This window comes from Hyperoodon ampullatus, assembly GCF_949752795.1.
Source record: "Hyperoodon ampullatus genome assembly, chromosome: 4".
NCBI lineage: Eukaryota > Metazoa > Chordata > Mammalia > Artiodactyla > Ziphiidae > Hyperoodon > Hyperoodon ampullatus.
In genome coordinates, this window is record NC_136917.1 from 49,438,704 (window position 1) to 49,458,596 (window position 19,893).

General features: G+C 46.4%; 1 protein-coding gene across 1 annotated transcript in view; it reads right to left on the reverse strand.

Moving 5' to 3' along the window:
- The window catches only part of ABLIM3 (actin binding LIM protein family member 3), a gene marked incomplete at both ends in the record, with an annotated part of 145,628 nt that overhangs the window by 30,266 nt on the left and 95,469 nt on the right, over window positions 1-19,893 (reverse strand). Inside the window, 5 exons of the mRNA XM_079701541.1 lie at window positions 312-441; window positions 939-968; window positions 2,526-2,681; window positions 7,971-8,042; window positions 10,261-10,319. Of these exons, the coding sequence (XP_079557667.1) occupies window positions 312-441; window positions 939-968; window positions 2,526-2,681; window positions 7,971-8,042; window positions 10,261-10,319 (447 nt within the window). The remainder of the gene's footprint in view (window positions 1-311; window positions 442-938; window positions 969-2,525; window positions 2,682-7,970; window positions 8,043-10,260; window positions 10,320-19,893) is intronic.

Consider the following 19,893-nt stretch of genomic DNA (forward strand, 5'->3'; position numbering starts at 1 on the left):
AGGACAAAGGATGAGGATGGAGACGTTTTCTTCCAGCCAGGACGGCTGGGCTTCCTGCCACTCCCCTCCCCGCAGCAGCACGCCACCCACCTTCCTGCTGCATCTCAGTACCCTGTACCCCTTTTCTTCCCCTGCCAGTGGCATCTGCAGGGACTCAGTGAGGCCTGGGTGGCCACGGGCCTCCAGAGGACCATGTTGTAATGGAGATAACCCAGGGAAGCCCCATGCTGTCTCAGCAGCTGGGGACATCTAGGCACTGTGTTGTCACCCCTGGCCCTTCCTGTCCCTTCGGGAGCTTCCCCCGTCCTTACCGGAGCGGTAATAGTGATGAGGAGAGCGGGAGAAGGTGGGGGACATGCCCTGCCGGCTGTAGGTGGGGGAGTCGATGTATCCCGGGCTGGAGGCCCGTCTCTGCCGGAGGTCCAGGTTCTCATAGATGTCCTGGGGGAGGAAGCAGGGCCATAAGCAAGATCTGCAATTGGGGGGGGGTTATAGCCCAAGGGTCCAGCAGTCAGGTGGGGAAGTGACATGGAATCTGGGATCCCAGGGGCTGAAGCACAGTTTTGCCCTTCTGAATAGAGACCCCCTCCCTGGGTTACATGCACAGCCCGAGGAAGGCTGCAGAGACTTTCCAGGGCCTTCACCCGTCACTCACATGCCCTTGAATGGAACCCGTGGGTCAGGACCCTGGAATCCTGGCCAAGGATCACAGAAGCATCAGGGAGGCCATCTCTGGGTAGAAAGCTTCACTCCCAGCCATCTCTACCCTTTAAGCCACTGCCACTTCCTCCAGGTCATGCTCCTAAGTCTCCCTGTCTCTGTTTGCATTGGGGGAGCACCTTCAGGGGCTTCAGTGGGTTGGGGGGAAATTGGGGGTCTGCTTGGTCAGCATAAAGGACACAATTATAGAAAAGGTCTTCTGGAACCAGTTTAATTACCTGGGAGTAGGGAGATAAGGTCCCCAGCGACTTGGAAGCGAAGTTTGAAGGCAGCCATGGAAGGAGGGAAAGGAGAGAGGAGGGCAAGAGGGAGGGACAGAGAGTGGTTACAGGGAGCAGAGAGAAGCCTGCAGCTGCCCCTTGTCCCCCACCCCAGAGAACGGCCTCAGCTCCCCAGAATATCAGCAGTGCTCACGGGTGGGAGGAAACCTTGAGACTATGCTCTTTTTACAAATGGAAAAAACTACAGCCCAAAGAGGGGATGAGATGGCTTGGGGCCCCTCAGGGAAGAAGCGGTAGGGTCTTCACCTGGGCCCAGGCCTCCCCACCGCAAGCTCAGAGCCAGTTCATGTCCCTTCCCTGTGCCTCTACCAGTTCACGCCCTTCTGTGGCTCATAAGGGCAGGACCCAGGGCAAGGCTCCCAAATGTAGGGCCAAGCAAGGGCCAGGCTGATGCCATCAACGCAGGAGTTGGTGGGGGGGGCAAGCTGGGGATGGAAGGCACCGCCTGCAGAGGGGATGGCGCTCAGCTCCAGGGCACCCAGGCCAGGCTGGACCGTCCATCCCATGCTAACACAGCTTCTTAAATTTCCACGACAAGGCAGAAGTGCAGACTCTTATGTGAAATCTCCTAATGTTTAAATGTTGACAACTAATTTACATTTTAAAAAGACACTCTGTGAGTGAAACAAAACAAATCTGGGGGCTGGCTGTGGCCTATGGGCCCCAGTTTGCCATCTCTGGCTTCAGGGAATCAGCTTCTACCAAACGCTTGGTCCCCTTTTCCTGGTCCATTTCAGACGCCAGAACGTAGAGAATCTCAGCATTGGGGTCTTAAACCAAATGGAACCCCATTCTCCTTAGAGAGGAAGGGGATAGTGGTGAAGTACGGATGAGGCCGGGGCTCCTTCTGAAGCTCCAAATGATCTCAGCTCAGGGGCCTGGGATGGGGTGAGAAACCTCCTGGGATGTAAACTGTCAGGACCTCCAGGGTAACAGCCACCCTGCCTCCTCCAGGAAACACTTTCTCTTGTCCAGCAACCATTTAATTATTTCAAAAGCCTTCTGATGTGTACTTTTTATGAGTGTCTCTTGCTCTGAGCACAGGGGCTTAAGGCCATGGGCAGCACCCAGACAACCTACCTAACTGGGGATTATATAAACCTAAATGGCCACTGAGCACAGCTGGGGATGAGAGCCATAGGCTATGTATAAAATCTCTCCACTGTAAGAGAAACAACAGCTCAGGTGATACGTGGTCACAGGTTCTTGGCTTTTATGTTGGGGTTCTCAGAGAGTAGTGGGGATCGGGGAGAACTGGGGAGCCCATGTCCTGCCTATAGAGGGAGCTGCTCCTCATCTCTAGGTGGTGGAAACACTGGTGTAGTGTTCCCAGCTCCGATTTTTCAAGAGAAGCCAGATTTTGGATGAAATCACTTGATTTTTAAGTGTCGACTATAAATACCAGTTTAAAAGAGTCTGGGGGCCAACACTATGGAGGCTGAAGTCTCTGTGATGGAGGGGCCTGGGGACCCTGAGGGCCCTCCTCTCCTCCAATAGCCCCAGAGAGAGGGCGAGATGCCGTACCTCTCCATAGCCACACCTCTCCAGCATCTCGTCGGACGTGTATCTGGAATGAGGCTCGTAGGAAATGAGGTCGGGGCGTTGTACCTCGTAGATGGACTTAACCTTGGGGAGAGCTGCCAGGTCTTTGTAATTAAGGATCTCATTATCCACTTTAGCCTGAGGAAGAGGGAAATGGACAGGAAAGAAGCAGAAAGATAAGCAGGAAAGGGGAGAGGAAACAAAAGCCAGGCATAGAGGGGGATGAGCTTCTCCAGCTAGGATGGAAGACTCACAGAATGTGAGAATAAGACAGGTCATTCATTCCACCTGGGCTCACATTGACACCACATTGACAGAACATATGTGTGAGGTCCTGTGCTGTATAGGAATGATCTCCTCCAAATGTCAGGATGCCTCTGTGAAGTAAGTGTCGATATTATTCTTATTTTTTAGGACAAAAAAATTTTTAAATTTGTATGGAAACACAAAAGACCCCAAATAGCCAAAACAATTATGAGAAAGAAAAATGGAGCTGGAGGAATCAGGCTCCCTGACTTCAGACTATACTACAAAGCTATAGTCATCAAAACAGTATGGTACTGGCACAAAGACAGAAATATAGATCAATGGGACAGGAGAGAAATGCCAGAAATAAACCCACACACCTATGGTCAATTAATCTATTGACAAAGGAGGCAAGAATATACAATGGAGAAAAGACAGTCTCTTCAATGAGTGGTGCTGTGAAAACTGGACACCTACATGTAAAAGAATGAAATTCAAAAGAATCTAAATATACATTTCTCCAAAGAAGACATACAGGTGGCCAAAAAGCACATGAAAAGGTGCTCAATATCACTAATTATTAGAGAAACATAAATCAAAGCTATAATGAGGTATCACCTTATACCAGTCAGAATGGCCATCATCAAAAAGTCTACAAACAATAAATGCTGGAAAAGGTGTGGAGAAAAGGGAACCCTCCTACACTGTTGGTGGGAATGTAAATTGGTACAGCCACTATGGAGAACAGTATGGAGGTTCCTCAGAAAACTAAAAATAGAACTACCATATGATCCAGCAATCCTACTCCTGAGCATATATCTGGAGAAAACCATAATTCAAAGATACATGCACCCTAATGTTCGTAGCAGCACTATTTACAATAGCCAAGACATGGAAGCAACCTAAATGTCCACCGACAGAGGAATGGATAAAGAAGACGTGGTACATATATACAACGGAATTATTACTCAGCCATAAAAAAGAGTGAAATAATGCTATTTGCAGCAACATGGATGGACCTGGAGACTGTCATGCTGGGTGGAGTAAGTCAGACACAGAAAGACAAATATCATATGATATCACTTATATGTGTAATCTAGAAGGATGATACAGATGAATTTATTTGCAGAATAGAAATGGACTCACAAACTTCAAAAGCAGACTTATGGTTGCCAAGGGGGAAAGGTGGGAGTGGGGAGGAATAGACTGGGAGTTTGGGATTGACATATACACACTACTATACATGGAATGGACAGTCAACAGGGACCTGCTGTATAGCACAGGGAACTCTACTCAATATTCTGTAATAACCTATATGGGAAAAGAATCTGAAAAAGGATGGATATATGTGTAGGTATAGCTAAGTCACTTTAGCTGACTTAGCTACAGTACACCTGTACACCTGAAGATGACACAACATTGTAAATCAACTATACTCCAACATAAAATAAAAAGTAAATTAAAAAAATATGATTCCTATTTTCCAGATGAGGAAACTGAGGCTCAAAAGATTCTGCAACTTGTACCACTTAGCCAGTAGGGCTGAATCCAGCCTTCCAAACCCCACACAGTGAGGGCATCTTCATTCACAGCATCCTTGAAGAAGATGATGAAGATTGTAAAGACAGAATTAATCATAGCAGTAAAACACTAGCTAACACTTGATGACCACTTATTGTGAGCCAGACTCCATCCTAAGTCCCTTATATGGTTTAACTCCATTAATCCATACAACCACCAACTCTAATAGTACATACTAATATTATCCTCGTTTTTGCATAAGGAAACAGGCACAGAGAAATCAGTGAACTCGCCCAAGGTCACAGCTAATAAGTAGCTGTACCAGAATTCAAACCCAGGCAGTCTAGCCTGGGAGCATGCCCCCTCCACTGGCCTCTCCTGGCTTCCCAGGATGGCGAGTTCACCGTCTTAACAACTGGCAGAGGGCTGCACTCAGAGAGCTGCTCCTCTCATCGAACTGAAGCGAGCCCCTACCTACCACCTGCCTTGGCCTGAGTTCAACCCTCTAGAACCACAAGGACTTAGACAGCTTCCCCCGCTCAGGACAGCTTCCATCTCGTGGCTCCTGAAGCCACGTCCTTTCCACATCTGCGTCTTCCAGCCATTCCCTCTGTTTCTGGTCACCCTGTTTCTGCTATGGTCAGTCAGGATCTGTCCCCAAAAAACACTGTGGCTTACAAGGTCCTGAGATGAGGTAGATTAAGAGAGAATCCAAGGAGACTGTATTATCCTATAACATTCTCCCAGTGTCTGGGGGGCCAGGTAAAGCTCAGGGCCAAGACTGCCATAGAGAGAGCAACTTTCATAAAGACCTGGGGACTGTTGATGTTTTAAACACTTCCCAAGGCCCTTCCACTCCTTCATACCCATCCCATCCCACTGCTGTCTGGGCACCGTGCTGTTCATTGTCTGCTCACCCGAGACCCACTGCCCACTCCTCCTGGCCCTGGTCTGAGCTTGAGGTCCCACGGACTGTGTCACAGGCTCCCTGGCTTTCAGCTGGGTTTGGCTAATGAGAGGCACCTGCAGGCTGAGGCTGAGTGGAGAGAGGGGCTGTGTACATGTCTCCCTTGCACCCACCCTGCCCGGCCGTGATGGACTTGGCTCCTGTCCCGGCTGCTCTGCCACAGATGCAACTCTGGCCAGCCCTTCCCTTTAGGCTTAGGGTGGTGACAGCCTCCTGCTGTTGCTGACTCTGGATGCCACACTAGGTCTTATGGATCCCCTGACCCTGCCCACAGTTCTGTACACACTCCCTCCACACTTAAACCCTTTGAGGTGTGCCATCTCATTTCTGCCAGAGACTGCCCAGACCAGACACCCACAACTGTACCAATTTGGCGGGGTGTGGGTAGAGGGAACCTTATTAGGAGAGTCCACTTGCTGAATTAACTGCTGCCTTTTATCATGGGATGTTAGATTTTGACCTTGAGAGCTCTTGGCATCTTACAAACTTGTCAATATTTATCTGGGCACTTTACTCCAAACCTCAAAAATACTAAATTTATATTTCTTCCTATACTTCCTTGTTTACTGGGTTATAAATGAGCCTTAGGTCTGGAGGCACAGGGATGGAACAGAGGCATCCTAACATAATTAGGAAGGAAGGAAGAGGACACATTGGGCTGGAGATGATTCTAGCAGTCAGTGGGGAGTGGAGCAAAGTTTGAAAGAACTTGCCCCCTCCAGGTTCACTGATCATTCTATTTTAATACCAAACCTCCATATTTATGAACACTGAACCAATACTGGATCTCTGCCTGTTACTAAATGTCCCAAAAGTGGTTGGATGGATTCTTCCCTGAATTTGGAAACAATGTGTGGAATGGTCTAACTTAAAACATGGCTCACGTGACAAGGGCAGTCATTCCCCAGAGCAGCTGGAGGTGGGAGCAGGAGAATACAGGAGGGGAGACACAGGCCAATGCTGGGATATGCCAGGGGTAACTGGTCTCAGTGGATAAGCCCCCATTTGAAGGGCACAATGGCAGGTGTCTCCAGCTGCTGCTGTTCATCTGTAGCGGGGCTGCTTCTCACAGGGGCAACTCTATGAGCTTCCTCCAGAATGCCAGGGTGAATGTCATCTGGGCCTAACTTATTTCACAAAATTTAAGGCGGCTTCCCAGAAGCACAGGGAGGCCAGCTAGCGGGTAGTGGCATTCTATGCAGCTGTGTGTGTCTGGTAACGCTCTTCTGGAGACACGCTCACTTTTGTCAGTAAACTTCTCACCCTGTAGGCCCTGAAACGAAGCTCATTAATCCTACTGTGGTCTGGCCCCATTCACAGCACCAGGGGAGCTATCATCTCTCTTGTTCTGGACTGGAATCTTCAAGGAGGACAGCCTGTGATCAAAGTCTCTTATCTTTTGTGGGAGCCACATGGCCGTGCTGACCCATATTGAAGCTGCAGTCAATGATAACTCTTAGGTCTTTTTTTCATTTGAACAGAGGAAGAAAGGAAAGGAAATAGTCTCATCAATGGGCATTATCCAGGGATCAAGGATGAAACTGAATGTGGATCTGGAGTGAAAAAATGATGAAGTAATGGTGGGCAGGGCCTACTCAGGGCTAGCTTGTTTGGGGACTGTCTCTAGAGCTTCTCATGAGGAGTGGGTTTCCTGCTCTGGACCACTTCCCTTCCCTCCTTTCTGGTCTTCATGGCCCTTTGACATGAGAAAGGCTGCAAGAGGTTTGCTGACTGCCAGGCCCTTCCCCTGCTCACTGCAGTCCTCTCCGGCTCTGCCTTCCTCACCTCCGTTACCTAATTTCTGTTTATCTCTCAGGCGTGGGCTTAACTGTTTCTTCCTCAGGACTCTTCTCCCAACTGGTCCTAGACTGTCAGGTCCCTCTGTCCATCTGCAGCATCATCAGAGCACCCTGCACTTTTTCTCCCTAGCACTTATTAGAATGGCATCTGATTATCCATGGACTTATGGGGTCAATGTCACGAGGACAGGCATCAGGCGGGTGCAGCTCGCCAGAGCCCAGCACTTAGCCCAGAGGAGACATTCAGGATGCATTTGCTTAATGAATGAATGAATAAATTACATATCCAAGGGACCTGTGAGGTCATCTGCCTCAACTCTTGTCCGTTCTGCCACATCCCTGCAAATGAGGAGTGTCTCTGTGTTTGAATGCTTCTGGGGCTGGGAACTCAGACACATGCGCGTAGTTTGCTCCATCCCTGGACTTCTCACATGACTAGTAAGCTCTTCTTTATGTTTGCAAACCCTTTATAGTCATGTTTCCACATTCATATGGCTTCTTCCTCCTGCCTGCTTCTTTATCACACGCCACTATCTCCACATCAACATCCCACCCAAGACCCACTCCAAACACCACTCTGACTCAAATTTCACTTTGCCCTGGTCTCAAGGACTCAGGGGGAAGAGGCACATCATATTGGTTTCAGAGCTTCTACTGAACTTGATGTTATCCCTGTAACTATTTACAAGGCTGTAGGCTCTGTGAGGGTCCATGTCTTACCCTGTCCCCGACTGCATCCTCAGGACCTAGCACGGAGTCTAGCACATGACAGGTACACACTAGATATTGGCTGGATGGAAACCTGACTGCTGTCTTTGGCTGTCCTTAGAGACTCTTTAATTAACAGGCCTGGGGATGAGCAAGGCTGTTCGGTGGCTGAAAAGTGATACATACGCAGATGACTCGGTTGGGTGACCCGATGCTAGATCCAGGGGGTGAGATGGAAGTTTCAGACGTCCGCCTATGCTGTGGGAGAGATGAAGACAGAGGGTGAGAGACGGCATCTCCAACCTTGTGGGGAGGGGGGAGATGGGGCTATAAGAACGCAGTTCTTTGGGGAACATTAGCAATACTGCTAGAAGCACTCTCTGGCTGTTTCTGTAGTGTCTCTTTATTTTCTGCCTTTTTAATCAATATCTGCTTGTGAATGAAATTGGAAATGCACAGGACTTTATGCTGTTGAACAGGATTTTTTTAAACATATTTTAATTGGCCTCTTAGATAGGAAGCTACTCATAAAACTGTTCATTTTGGCTTATCCCAGTCAATAATGTATTTACTTTAAATGAATAAAACTGGTTAGCATCATTCCTTAGCAGTTTGTTTATACAAAACATAAAGGTAGGTTAAACGTCATGTAATTGCACAACATACTGATTCTTTTTATAGTGTATCCATTGCAAAATGACATCAACCTAAGTGAGAAACTTACAAAATCTTTCTCTGGACAATGGCAATGATGGACTAATGGCTCCTTTAACAGAACAGCACAAAGTTTATCTTGCTGCATCTAAGAGCGTGATGTGGTTAAAAAGTAAACAGATTGGAAATCAAGGACCACTGGTAAACTATGCGATTTTAGGGATCCTGAATTCCTGATCTGTGAAATGCAGGGGCTGGTCTCAAGGACTGCTACATTCCCTTCCAGACCTCTCATCCTGCAATTTAAAGCATTCTAAGTTGGACTATATAGCACTGTCTCCCAAACTGTAGATTGCGAACTAGTGTGGCTCTGGGGAGATGAATTTTGGCAGAAAATTTGATAATACTGAGTCACAGAGTGAGAGAATAAGATGTAAAATTCTATTTCAGTCCTCTTGGTTAGATCAAGGAGGAAGTCTTAATTTGGTCCTAATACATTTCAATAACAATTGCTAATTCCACCTTCCACACCTCACCCCCCTCCCTCCTTTTTTTTAAATAAAGAAAGTTCAGGTAACATGATTTAGCTAGAATTTCTAAGAGTTACTGTTAAGAAATATTTCATTTTCAATGAATTTACTTTAGGGTTAACCTTCTATTTATAAAAAAAAATACTGGTTTTCCACTGGGTGATATAAAGTTTTATTTTAAAATAAGTTTGATTAAGTAAAAAGTAGTGAGTTGATGTAAAGAAAAAAATGAAGCATATAATAATACAGGTGATACACAGATACAGCAAAAAGCATCGGGGTTGTAGAGGGATAACTGAAATTTGAGAAATGCCAACAAAGAGAAGGAAACTGTGGAAGAAAAGGACAATAAGGTTTTCTTATACCTTAAAAGGGAGAGGCCTTGGAAGAAACAGGGGAAAAAACTCACAGCTCAAAAAATAATATGCATCAATAGACCAGCTCTTTCACAAATGAAACAGACGAGATGGCAAAGGGGATAATGTTTAACCAGCTGGTCAGAAATTGTACACGTGTTTTTAGTTGAGATTCTAGCAGATAACTTTATTAGCGTCCCAAGGGCCAAGTTGATATCTGGGGGCCAGAGTGTAGAGACACCCCAACACACAACCCAGGTCTCCCCTCCATACCATCAAAGAGTCAGGAGCTGTGCCCCACCCCTCCTGCAGTCCTTGGATCAAGAACCCAGATTCACAGGACTTCCTAGTACTTGTCAGAGCACAGTCATTCAGAGGGACACAGGACCTCAGCTGCTCTAGCATGTGCCTGGGGACGCTGGCTGTGCTTCTGCCTGGCTGCATTACTGTGGGCAAGTCACCGCCCTCTTTAAGGCCTTGGTTTTCTCACAAGCAAAGCAAAGACACAATTCCTAACCCACCTGCCCAATGGTGTTAAATCAAATCCGACGGTGGCTGTGAAGATGCCTTGCAAACTGTCTATTTCTGTGACAATTTTAACCACCATTATTAATGACCTTCGGCTGGGGAAAAACCATGGCCTACGTGCCTCAGAGAGGTCACCATCTTGGTAAGTAATGGGAAGGGTATAGCCTCACCGCAGAAACACTGAAAACTCACATTCATACAGTGCTTTACTGTTTTCAAAGTGCTCTCGCATCCAACGTCTTAATCCCTTCAAAAACCCCATGAGGTGGATGTTACTATTAAGGAAATCCAAGGATACAGGCACACATTTGAAAGTGTACACACTAAGGAATGACTCTCTAGTAAAGCACAGTGCCCCCAGCCTGTGGCTGGAAGTAGCTGGTTTGGTATCACCACCAGCTTGCTTACCTTTAACTTCTTCTCTGCCCGGGCTGCCTGTTTGCAGATGGGGTGCCAAACCTCAGAGCCTAAGGGGCCAGGAAAATAACAAAGCCTCAGACCTTTCACACCTACTAGAATTTGGGGTCTCTCTCCATCCTCCACCTCCGTTTACTCCCCTGGCAAGGCATGTGCCCTGCACAGCAGCCAGGAGGACCCCCTGGTTTTCAGATCTCTGCCGCCACATCGATTCGACCACCCGTGCGCTCTGCCTGTCCAAACCCTGCCCTTCCTCGAGGTCCACCTCTCACATGACACCCTGTGACCCTTCTTACCTGCCAGCTGGGAGTGACTTCTCTCTCCTCTATGATCCATCGTTCTTCGTATCATTCCCAGCACATATGGCCTTGAAACACAGTAGCTTGTGGATTTATCACTCCCACTAAATTAAGAGCTCCTTCTGGGTGGGAGCTGAGCTTTCTTCATTGCTGGGTCTCCCATGGCATCCAGCATGGGGCTTTGCTCTCAGCAGAGGCCCCGTACATGTTTGTGGGATGATTACATGAGTGGACGATTGGCAGTGAGTGACACAGAGCAGGTGGTCAATGAATGAATGAATGAATGAATGGCAGTGGAGGTGAAATAAAGAGACAGACTGCGGTGAACTCCAGCCTTCCTTTCTCTTCAAAGACTTACGACAGTCTACCAGAGCTATCACATTTAAGGGGAGGGGGTGTCATGATGTATATTCTGCTAGAGAGCACTATCTTGACCTGCTAATTTCTAAGAGACTCCAGACTCTTCAAACTTAGCATATTCGGCTGCCCACATTCTATTGTGGATGGGGGTCCAGTTGGCCAGCCCCAAATCGGAGAGGCCAATTTGGAAAGGCATGAGCAACAGGTGGCTGGTCACGTGCTGAGGAGAAGCCCCAAATATTACACATTCCCCAAAGAAAGGACAGGTGTCCTGGATTAGAGGGAAAAATAGGAACATATTATCCCTCTGGTGCCACTGCTCTTGTAAGCAACCCTAAAAGGAAAGGAGCCAGCAAATGGCTAGATTCCTGAGCACCCAGATGGCATTTGTTTGTCTGACTTCGTTTTTAGAATATCTTTTCCATTATGGTTTGTTGCCTGGAACCCCTAGGACTGGATACTGGCTAAGTGACAGGGGCGTGGTGTAAGGTTGGACAATGAGGCCTCAAAACATGGTGCTGAGAGGAGGGGCCCAAAGTAAGGAGCCCTGCTGGGGCTCTGCTCGGGCCCAGTTTCTTCATCTGAATAACAATGAGGTGGGCTTTGGATGGTCTGGGAGATTATATCTTAAAAATTCTGGGCTTCCCTGGTGGCGCAGTGGTTGAGAGTCCGCCTGCCGATGCAGGGGACGCGGGTTCGTGCCCCGGTCTGGGAAGATCCCACATGCCGCGGAGCGGCTGGGCCCGTGAGCCATGGCCGCTGAGCCTGCGCGTCCGGAGCCTGTGCTCCGCAACAGGAGAGGCCACAACAGTAAGAAGCCCACGTAATGCAAACAAACAAACAAAATATCTAATTCTAGGGCCGGTTTTGTCACTTGTGGGATGGGGCTCTCTGATTCTTGTTTGCTGATGTTCTTGGGTGTTCCTAATTGGTTCTGTATGACATTACTTCCTTCTAATGTAAAGTGCAATGGCTCTCACAGCCCAGTAGAGGGACTCTGGGTCTGCAGCTTGATCCGGCAATCTTAGGGTGTGTCCACTACCAAGTGGTGGGGTTGGGATCCTAGCTTCGGGAATTATTAGGGAGAGCATTTCTGGTCCTCTCCGAGTTGCTGCTGAATCCACCAGAAGTTGTTTATGGCAGTGGCTCTGGCAGGAAGCACATGTTACAGGTCACTGTAGGAAATGGATGCGGTGGACACAGATGCCTCAGAAGGTTGTGAGATTAAGTGAAAGAGGCACAGGGAAGATAAAAGGTCAGACAGAGGTTCTCAGAGGGGGAAACGGTGTGTAAAGCGAGGGCATCAGACTAGATGGTCTCTCCATGCCATTGACGTATCTGTTCTGAAATAAGGCTGAAACCACAGATGGCTTCAGCATTCTGCATACTGGAAAGCAGGTTTTTGTAAGTGTGTGTGGGGGGTGGATGGGCGGGGGAGGGATCAAAAGGGAGAAAGAAACTATAATTAATTAGAAATTTAAAAAAATCAGAAGTTTGGGTTTTGGCAGTATATCATTTAAATTAAAGAGGGAAAGGATTTGTTGGAGGTTAGCAATAAACTTAGATAAATGAAGGTAAGAAAAGACGATTTGTTCATGAAGACCCCTGTAAGATTAGGGTCTGCATATGTCATCAGTCAATAGCTCTCATCCGAAAACACTACCTGATTCAGAAATGAATGAGTGACTGGCTGGATCCCATCTTTGTATTTTAGAAAAAGAGACAGACTGATATGCACCCACAGGACAATGGTAATCAGGATGGAGAGGCGACTCAAAATTAGGCCCTAAGGCAGGGTCTTCTCCATGGAGAAGACATAACAGAATGGGGAAAAGGGTTTTTGAATATTTCAATGCCTCTCTGTGGGAAGAGAGATTAACTTGCTCATCATGTCTTATAAAGTAGAACAAGGATTAAAGGGCAGGGGAGTGGGAAGTACAAAGTATTGGGTGTAAGATAGGATCAAGGATGTATCGTACAACATGGGGAATATAGCCAATATTTTGTTATAACTGTAAATGGAAAGTAACTTTTCAAAACTGTATAAAAATGAATTAAAAGATTTTTAAAAATTGAGAAGAAAAGGAATTAAGGGCAGAAGTTTCAGAGAGGGAAACTTTAACATCTGAAGACTGAATGGGTTCATTCTGAAAGTGAGCTACCTGCCCCTGGAAGTATTTAAGCACACATTGGGTAGATAAATGCTCAGCTGGGATATTGTTGAGGAGACACATCATGTGGTATTACACTAACGGACATTTACTAACCCTCCAAACCCTTGGATTCTGTTTCCAACTTAACAGGCTCTTCTATGTAGAAAAGAATAATTTTTTAGGCCCTATCCAACAATCTTGACCAGAATCTAGGTTCAATAATAAGGGGCAGGGTTCACACTTGTTTTATCTACAGATATACCTGCAGGGACTGCAGATTCTAAATAAATACTCATTGAGTTAATGAATAAACTAAAGAAACGTGATATCCTATTTTAGGCCAATTGCACTCTCTAAGCTGGACTCAGAGATTTGGACAATGAGTATAATCTAGATTCCGATTGGACAGCTACAATTCCAGATTGAGTGCCTATAAGAATAGTTACTGGATTGGGGTTTGTTACAATGAGACCTGCGGACCACCTGTCCAGCAGCCTGGTAAAATGCAGATTCCTGCCTCCAGCCTCATCCCCCAAGAGCCCCTGAAGTCAATCTCCTAGAGGTGGGGCCTGGGATTCTGCAGGTTTAACAAACTCCCCAGGTGATTTATGACTCTAAATTGGAGAACCACAGGGCTAAATTCCAGTTAATAATCTGAAGCTGTTCCCCTGGAATGTCATGGGATAAAGAAACCAATGTTACAAGACAGAACTCTTTAACTTGGAAGAATTCAACACTTTTTGCTTGTTAGACTCCTGATTCCACGAGTTACACGCTCATCCTCTGAGACTATCACCCACAATTTCAGATTCTGCAGTTAAAACCTCCTGTAAATGTGATGGAAGTGAAGGATTAGCTATTTCTGTATCAGCTGACTCAGAGATAGAAACCTAGATCTCCAAAACTGTCCCTCAGCCAGGCATTAAGGCTGTTTTTAATCCTTAGCGGAGTCAGCATTCAGCCTTCTCTCTCTGACTGGTTACAGCATACCCCATACCTGTAACACTGTGGATTATTTAAGGTTTGGGAACCCACCCACCTCTCTGCCAGGCCTGTAAATTCAATTTGCTAACACCTTTTTTTTTTTTTTTGCATTAGTGGAGATTATAATACCAAAGCTGGAGCTGGTGCCACAGTCTTCCAGAAGCCCAGCCAGGCTTACAGACACAGCAGGGACTGAAACCGGCCCACCCGAAGGTTCTGTTTGGCCAACGCAGTGTTTTTTTGTTTTGTTTTGAAGTATTTTTGAAGATGAATGTTTTCAGACCCTGAAGGTGGCCAGGGACCCTCCCTGCTGTCTGCCTCCTGGGCTTTCTCGCTTGTTTAAGTAGGCATTGAGTTTTCAGCTTCTGATCCCAGCCAGATTGTTAGGTTTCTTCTCTGGATTTCTCTTGATCATAACAGGGTGAGGTTTCTGAGTTCTGCCTTTATGTTAGAAGCACTATCTTTGTGACACAGCCTTGCTAGGACCTTGGAAAGGCTCCTTTAAAATCCGCACTCGAATAAACAAGTGTGGTGTATCCGTATAATGGAATATTATTCAGCTGTAAAAAGGAAGGAAACACTGACACATGGTACAATGTGGATGAATCTTGAAAACATTACGCTAAGTGAAAGAAGATAGACACAAAAGGCCACATCTTTATGAAATACCCAAAATATTCTGTCTTGAGACAGAAAGCAGATTTGTGGCTGCCAAGGGCTCAGGGGAGGGGAATGGGGAGCAACTGCTTAATGGCTATGGGTTTCCTTTTGGGGTGATCAAAATATTTCAGAACTAGATAGAGGTGGTGGTTGCAGAGCATTGTGAATGTACTAAAAGCTACTGAAGTGTTCACTACTCTAAAATGGTTGATTTTATGTGAATATTACCTCAATTAAAAAAATTCCTCCCCACCCCCATCATTAGGGGGACCACTTCTGTGAACCATGGGGCACTCTTCTCTTCACTTGTTACTAAGTGTTCCAATCTCAGCAGGAGGAGAAGAGTGAGCCCTTTTGTTGAATTTGACATGTAATAACAACAATATCATTGCTACAATCTTGGCCACTGGGAAATCTTCACCATATATAAGGTAATTTATGCATTATTTAATGTAATATTCTTAAGAAGTTCCAATCCTGGTTACATCGTTTACTAGCGGCATCGTCTAGAGCAAGTCAGTTACCTCTCTGTGCCTCAATTTTCCCATCTAGAAGATGGGATGATTACAGTACCTGCCTTGTACATTTGTTGTGCGGATTCATGAGTTAATATACATGAGCACTGAGAAGAGTGTCTGCCAAGAACAGGCACTATGTAAGTGTAGCTGTTGTTATTATCTCCTGTCCCCTACCCAAACCCCCTGTTTGCCAGGATCTAGTTTGGGTGCGGGGAAGGGAGTAATGGAGAGACTTGAAGGTGGTGGTTGGCGTTTACTCTCCTACTCCCAGAGCTGGCGGCTGGCTGAGCGAGGGGCATGCAGCAAGCAGAGGGCTGGCTGGGCAGGTGGAGTCACTGAGCAGAAGCTGGGCTTAGCTGCCGGCGCACCCTCCTGGAAGGTTGGGCTGGTGCCCAGGGATGAGGCACCACGGGAGAAGTGGAAAAGACCGGTTTGCCTGGACCTGACGTGATCAAGTGGGCTTGAAGCTTAATAAAGAGCTTAAGGGAGGAAAGTGCTTGGCTACTGTGATGCTGGTTACCATGGAGGATATCAGGCAGGACAAGCAAAAGAGAATGGCAGTCCCGAGATGCCCAGTAATTCACAGGATACTAATAACAGTTAGGACCGTAATTCAAATGTACTGAGTGCTTCATCTGTGTCAGGCACTGAGTAATCGTATTATTCTTATTGTTATGATTATAACTAATATTTAGAGAGTGTCTGTGCCAGGCCTTATGCTATGTACTTTATAACAATGGTAATTGAGTAAAAAATAATAATGATCAATAACATATGCTGAGCTCTGTGCTAAGTGTTATTAATAATGATGGTAATATTGACAGTAACCAGCATTTATTAGTCATGGCTCAGGGGGAATGGCCATTTCTACACGACTGGGTGTTTATCATGAGCTTGCACTGGTGAAGCTGGTGGTGCCAGGCTCTACGCTAAACCTTTCCCATGCCATTTGCTCATTCAGTCCTCACAAGAGCCCGCTGACATAGGGCCTATGGTTATCACTGTTTTCAGAGAGGGAAATTGGGGTTCGGGGAGCTTAGACGTTTTGCTTGCTCGCCCATCGCTGTCTCCCTGCCCTGGCCTGGGTGTGGGCATGCAGCCAAAGTCAGGCTCCTTGGAGTCTCTTTGGGACTTCACTGTGCCCACGGTGCCCGGGAGCTGGCCGTGCCCTCCTCCCCCTGACAGGGAGGCAGTCAGTCTGGACCAGGAGAGCATGAGGCCACGTACAAAAAGCAACAGGGAGAAGACCCACTTGCTGTCCCCGCAGGCCCCTCAACCCGGCTGTGCTGCTCCTGGACTCTCCTAAGTTCTGCGAGCTCATCAGTCCCCTTTTACCTAACGTTGCTCGAGTTGAGTTCCTGCCACCTAAAAAGTCCAGACCAATAAAACATCTCATTGAGCTAACACCTGAGCATCTGACACGTTCCTGACTTGCCCGGCAGGCAATTTTGTTTCCCAGAAAACAGAGGAAGCAATCAGGGAAACTGCTACTCTGGACCTAATTTTGACCAACATGGACAAATTGGCTGGTGAAGTAGATGTGACATGTAACCGGTGAGAAAATCGCCACGCTGTCTTGAGTTTGTGGCATGAGGAGCAAGTTGGAAACAGACTATCTACATACAAACCTTAAGCCACTATGCTGTAATATTTTCTGTATGATTCAAGATGTTTGGTAACCCTAAAAATCTAAAACAAATTTGCAGCTCATCGAGAATTAAAATGCACTCTGTTTAAAATGAAATATGCTTCGAAGACTCAGACTTGAGGAAATGTCAGTTTAGTTCAGTTAACAGGCTATGTTTGAAGAGTCTAAAATTATGTAGCAGGATTGGGGAAACATAAGATTTAAAGTTTTTAAGCATAACTCCTACAACCTAAGCTGTCAGTAGAGAGATCCAATTTAAAATAACAACGTTAAGCTACTAAATTATAGCAACCAATATTACGTTAGTGCCTCTTAAAGTGTGGTTTGATGAGATGTGGAGATGATGACTGAGGGCTGGTGTCCACAGTCCATAATGATGGGCGGCACCTCTCTTGAACATCTATCAGCTCAGCTTATGAGGTACTTGTCAGAGGGAAATGAGGCCTCAGCTAAATACCAATGGCTTCTCCAGCTGAGCCAGAAAGACACACCTCCTGGTACCAGGACCTTATATCATCTAAACTGAAGAAAAAAAAAATATGATCTGAAATAGAGTCAGTTATACAAGAGAAGGGTTTGGTGTAATTATCAAAGAAGCTTTCAGGGCTCTGTTCTGGATTTTGCATTAACCCAGAACTAAAGCTTTTTACTTTATTTTGGGCCATGGACAGCTCTGAAAAGTTGATAAAAGCTACAGACCCTGTCCTTAGAGAAACACACCATATGCAAAATCTGGCAAGCAATGCCAGGGGATTCATCAAATTCAGAAGGGCAATTATGAACCACAGGCTAAGAATCCTGATAATAAATGGAAAAAATTGCCTTTAACACACCAAGCAAGACAGGCTAGCTAACCTTGGCTCAGGGATATAACCTGTCTATGAATGGCTTTTAGTTCACAGGGTTGTGAGGATAAAATGAGATACTGCATTTAAAAGTAAAGTGCTTGGCACATAGTAAATGCTCACCAAATATCAGCTGATGGCATTTATTATTATTATTATTAGAACCTACAATTTGTTATAATACTTTTCCTTAGCAGCAAGATTTGTCCTAGGATCTCATAAATAATTTCCTGCCTGGTGGTATTAAATATACAAATGAGAGCAGAGACTTATTTGAAAACATACAGCTTAAATCCTATGTTTCCAGTGTTATTCTCTGTCTCAGGTCCGCAGAATAGGAGTGCATTTAGTGTAGACAGAAGGAGAGAAAAAAGCCTACCTTTCCTTTTTCCCAGGTACAGGCATATTTAGAACAAGAGCAAAATCTATCTCACAAACCACATTTTGGGTTTAGAAAAACTCCCACAGATCCAGCAACTGTAACCTTTGTGATATTTGTATAAGTTTTGCCCTTAACCTGCAGCATTTTGGTTAATATTTTGCTGCATAAAATCAGTGACCTAATTTCCTGGTGAAGCCCAAATGAAGGGTTTGGACAACAAACAGATTAGAAATCTGGCATCTTTACAAAAACAGTTAAAAGACTGCACAACAGAACTTGAAACAAATAAAAGAAAACTTGCTCCTGTCTCCTGGGGCCCCAGAAATTCTTATCCAGACAGATGTCAGACTTCTCCCAATTAGAGCCCATCAGAAAGCCATTACATAGCAATTAAAACACAAACAAACTGACCAAAAGAACCTCCTGAGGCTGGTTGCCAGTAACATAGTATGTCCGGCCACGGGAATGACAAGACTGGTTTTATAAGATTTGCAGGCTTCCTAACACGCTCTCTTGTGTGCACGTCGCTTTGTGGGGCACTTGGCATCTTCACATTCGTCCTCCCCTCTAATATTCTTGAGGCCCCTGTGGAGAACGCTTGCTCTCTGGGCAGCGGGTATGTGGGCCTGCCTCGGTTTCTCCACCACGTTAATGCTTCCTGCCCTGTGGGCCTTCGCACCTGCTGTTCTCTCTGCCTCCACACTTTTCCCTCCCCTCCTCATCCTCCCACCTCCTACTCAATGTCAAGGTCTTGGCTTGCAAGTTCCCTTCCTCGGCAAAGCCTCTCCGGGCCTCCCAGACTAGATGAGGAGCCTTCTAACATACTCCAGTTACTCCCAAACCTCCCCTTCACAGCGTTCATCACAGCTTGTCACTGCATGTTTGCACTTCTGTTTGATGAAAGTCGGTCTCCCATTCCTGAGAGTAAACTCCACAATGGAAGCAAGCACCCCTGCCTCATTCACCTCTGGGCGCCTGGCACAAGCATGCCCTCAGTTTGAGTGGATGAATGAAAGACAGTGTAATTATCCTCATTTTACAGGTGAAGGAAGAGACCTCAGAGAAAGAAGTTACTTCTCAAGGTCACAGCCCATTAGCAGAAGTGCTGGTGCTTGGATCCAGGAGTCCTCCTGGCTGGTTCTCACCACTCCTATGCTGCCTGGAAGGATAGTTTTCTTGCCATTTCTGGGGAATATAATTTTGAGTCTTGGTACTCCTGCCCAGAGAGGGTGTCCAAGGCAAACACAAGGCCAGCTCTCAGCGGTAGCAGAAACCCCTGGTGGCTGCCACTCCTGAGACGCCCACAGCCCGAGTTAGTGTGACTCTAGCAGTGGATGGCCTGGACCCTCTCATTCCAGGTTCACTCTGCATCCTTCGAGGCAGGTCCTCGAATGCCCTGCAATTACTCCCACTCTCCCACAAGCCCGGGTTGGGGTGGGGGGTAGGGATGGGGATAATTAAGGAGGAGGGTGACAGGCCCTTCTTTATCACCAAGAATGTCTCCACGTCCCGGAGGCATTTCTGCTGAAGGTTTGATTGTGCATTCTCTCTCATGATGACAAAGCTACTCACTTCATCACTTAACTCTTTCAGCATTCTGTAAAGTTCTGGTCCAAAGCAGGGCTTAGAAGATACTGATACATGAGGACATGAGCCCCAGGAGAGCAGGGAACTTGTGGGACTTGCTCATGGCTACGTCTCCGGTTGTTAGGACAGCACTGGGCACACAGGCGGTGCTCAACAGGTATCTGCTACATGAAGGAACTAAAAAGCTT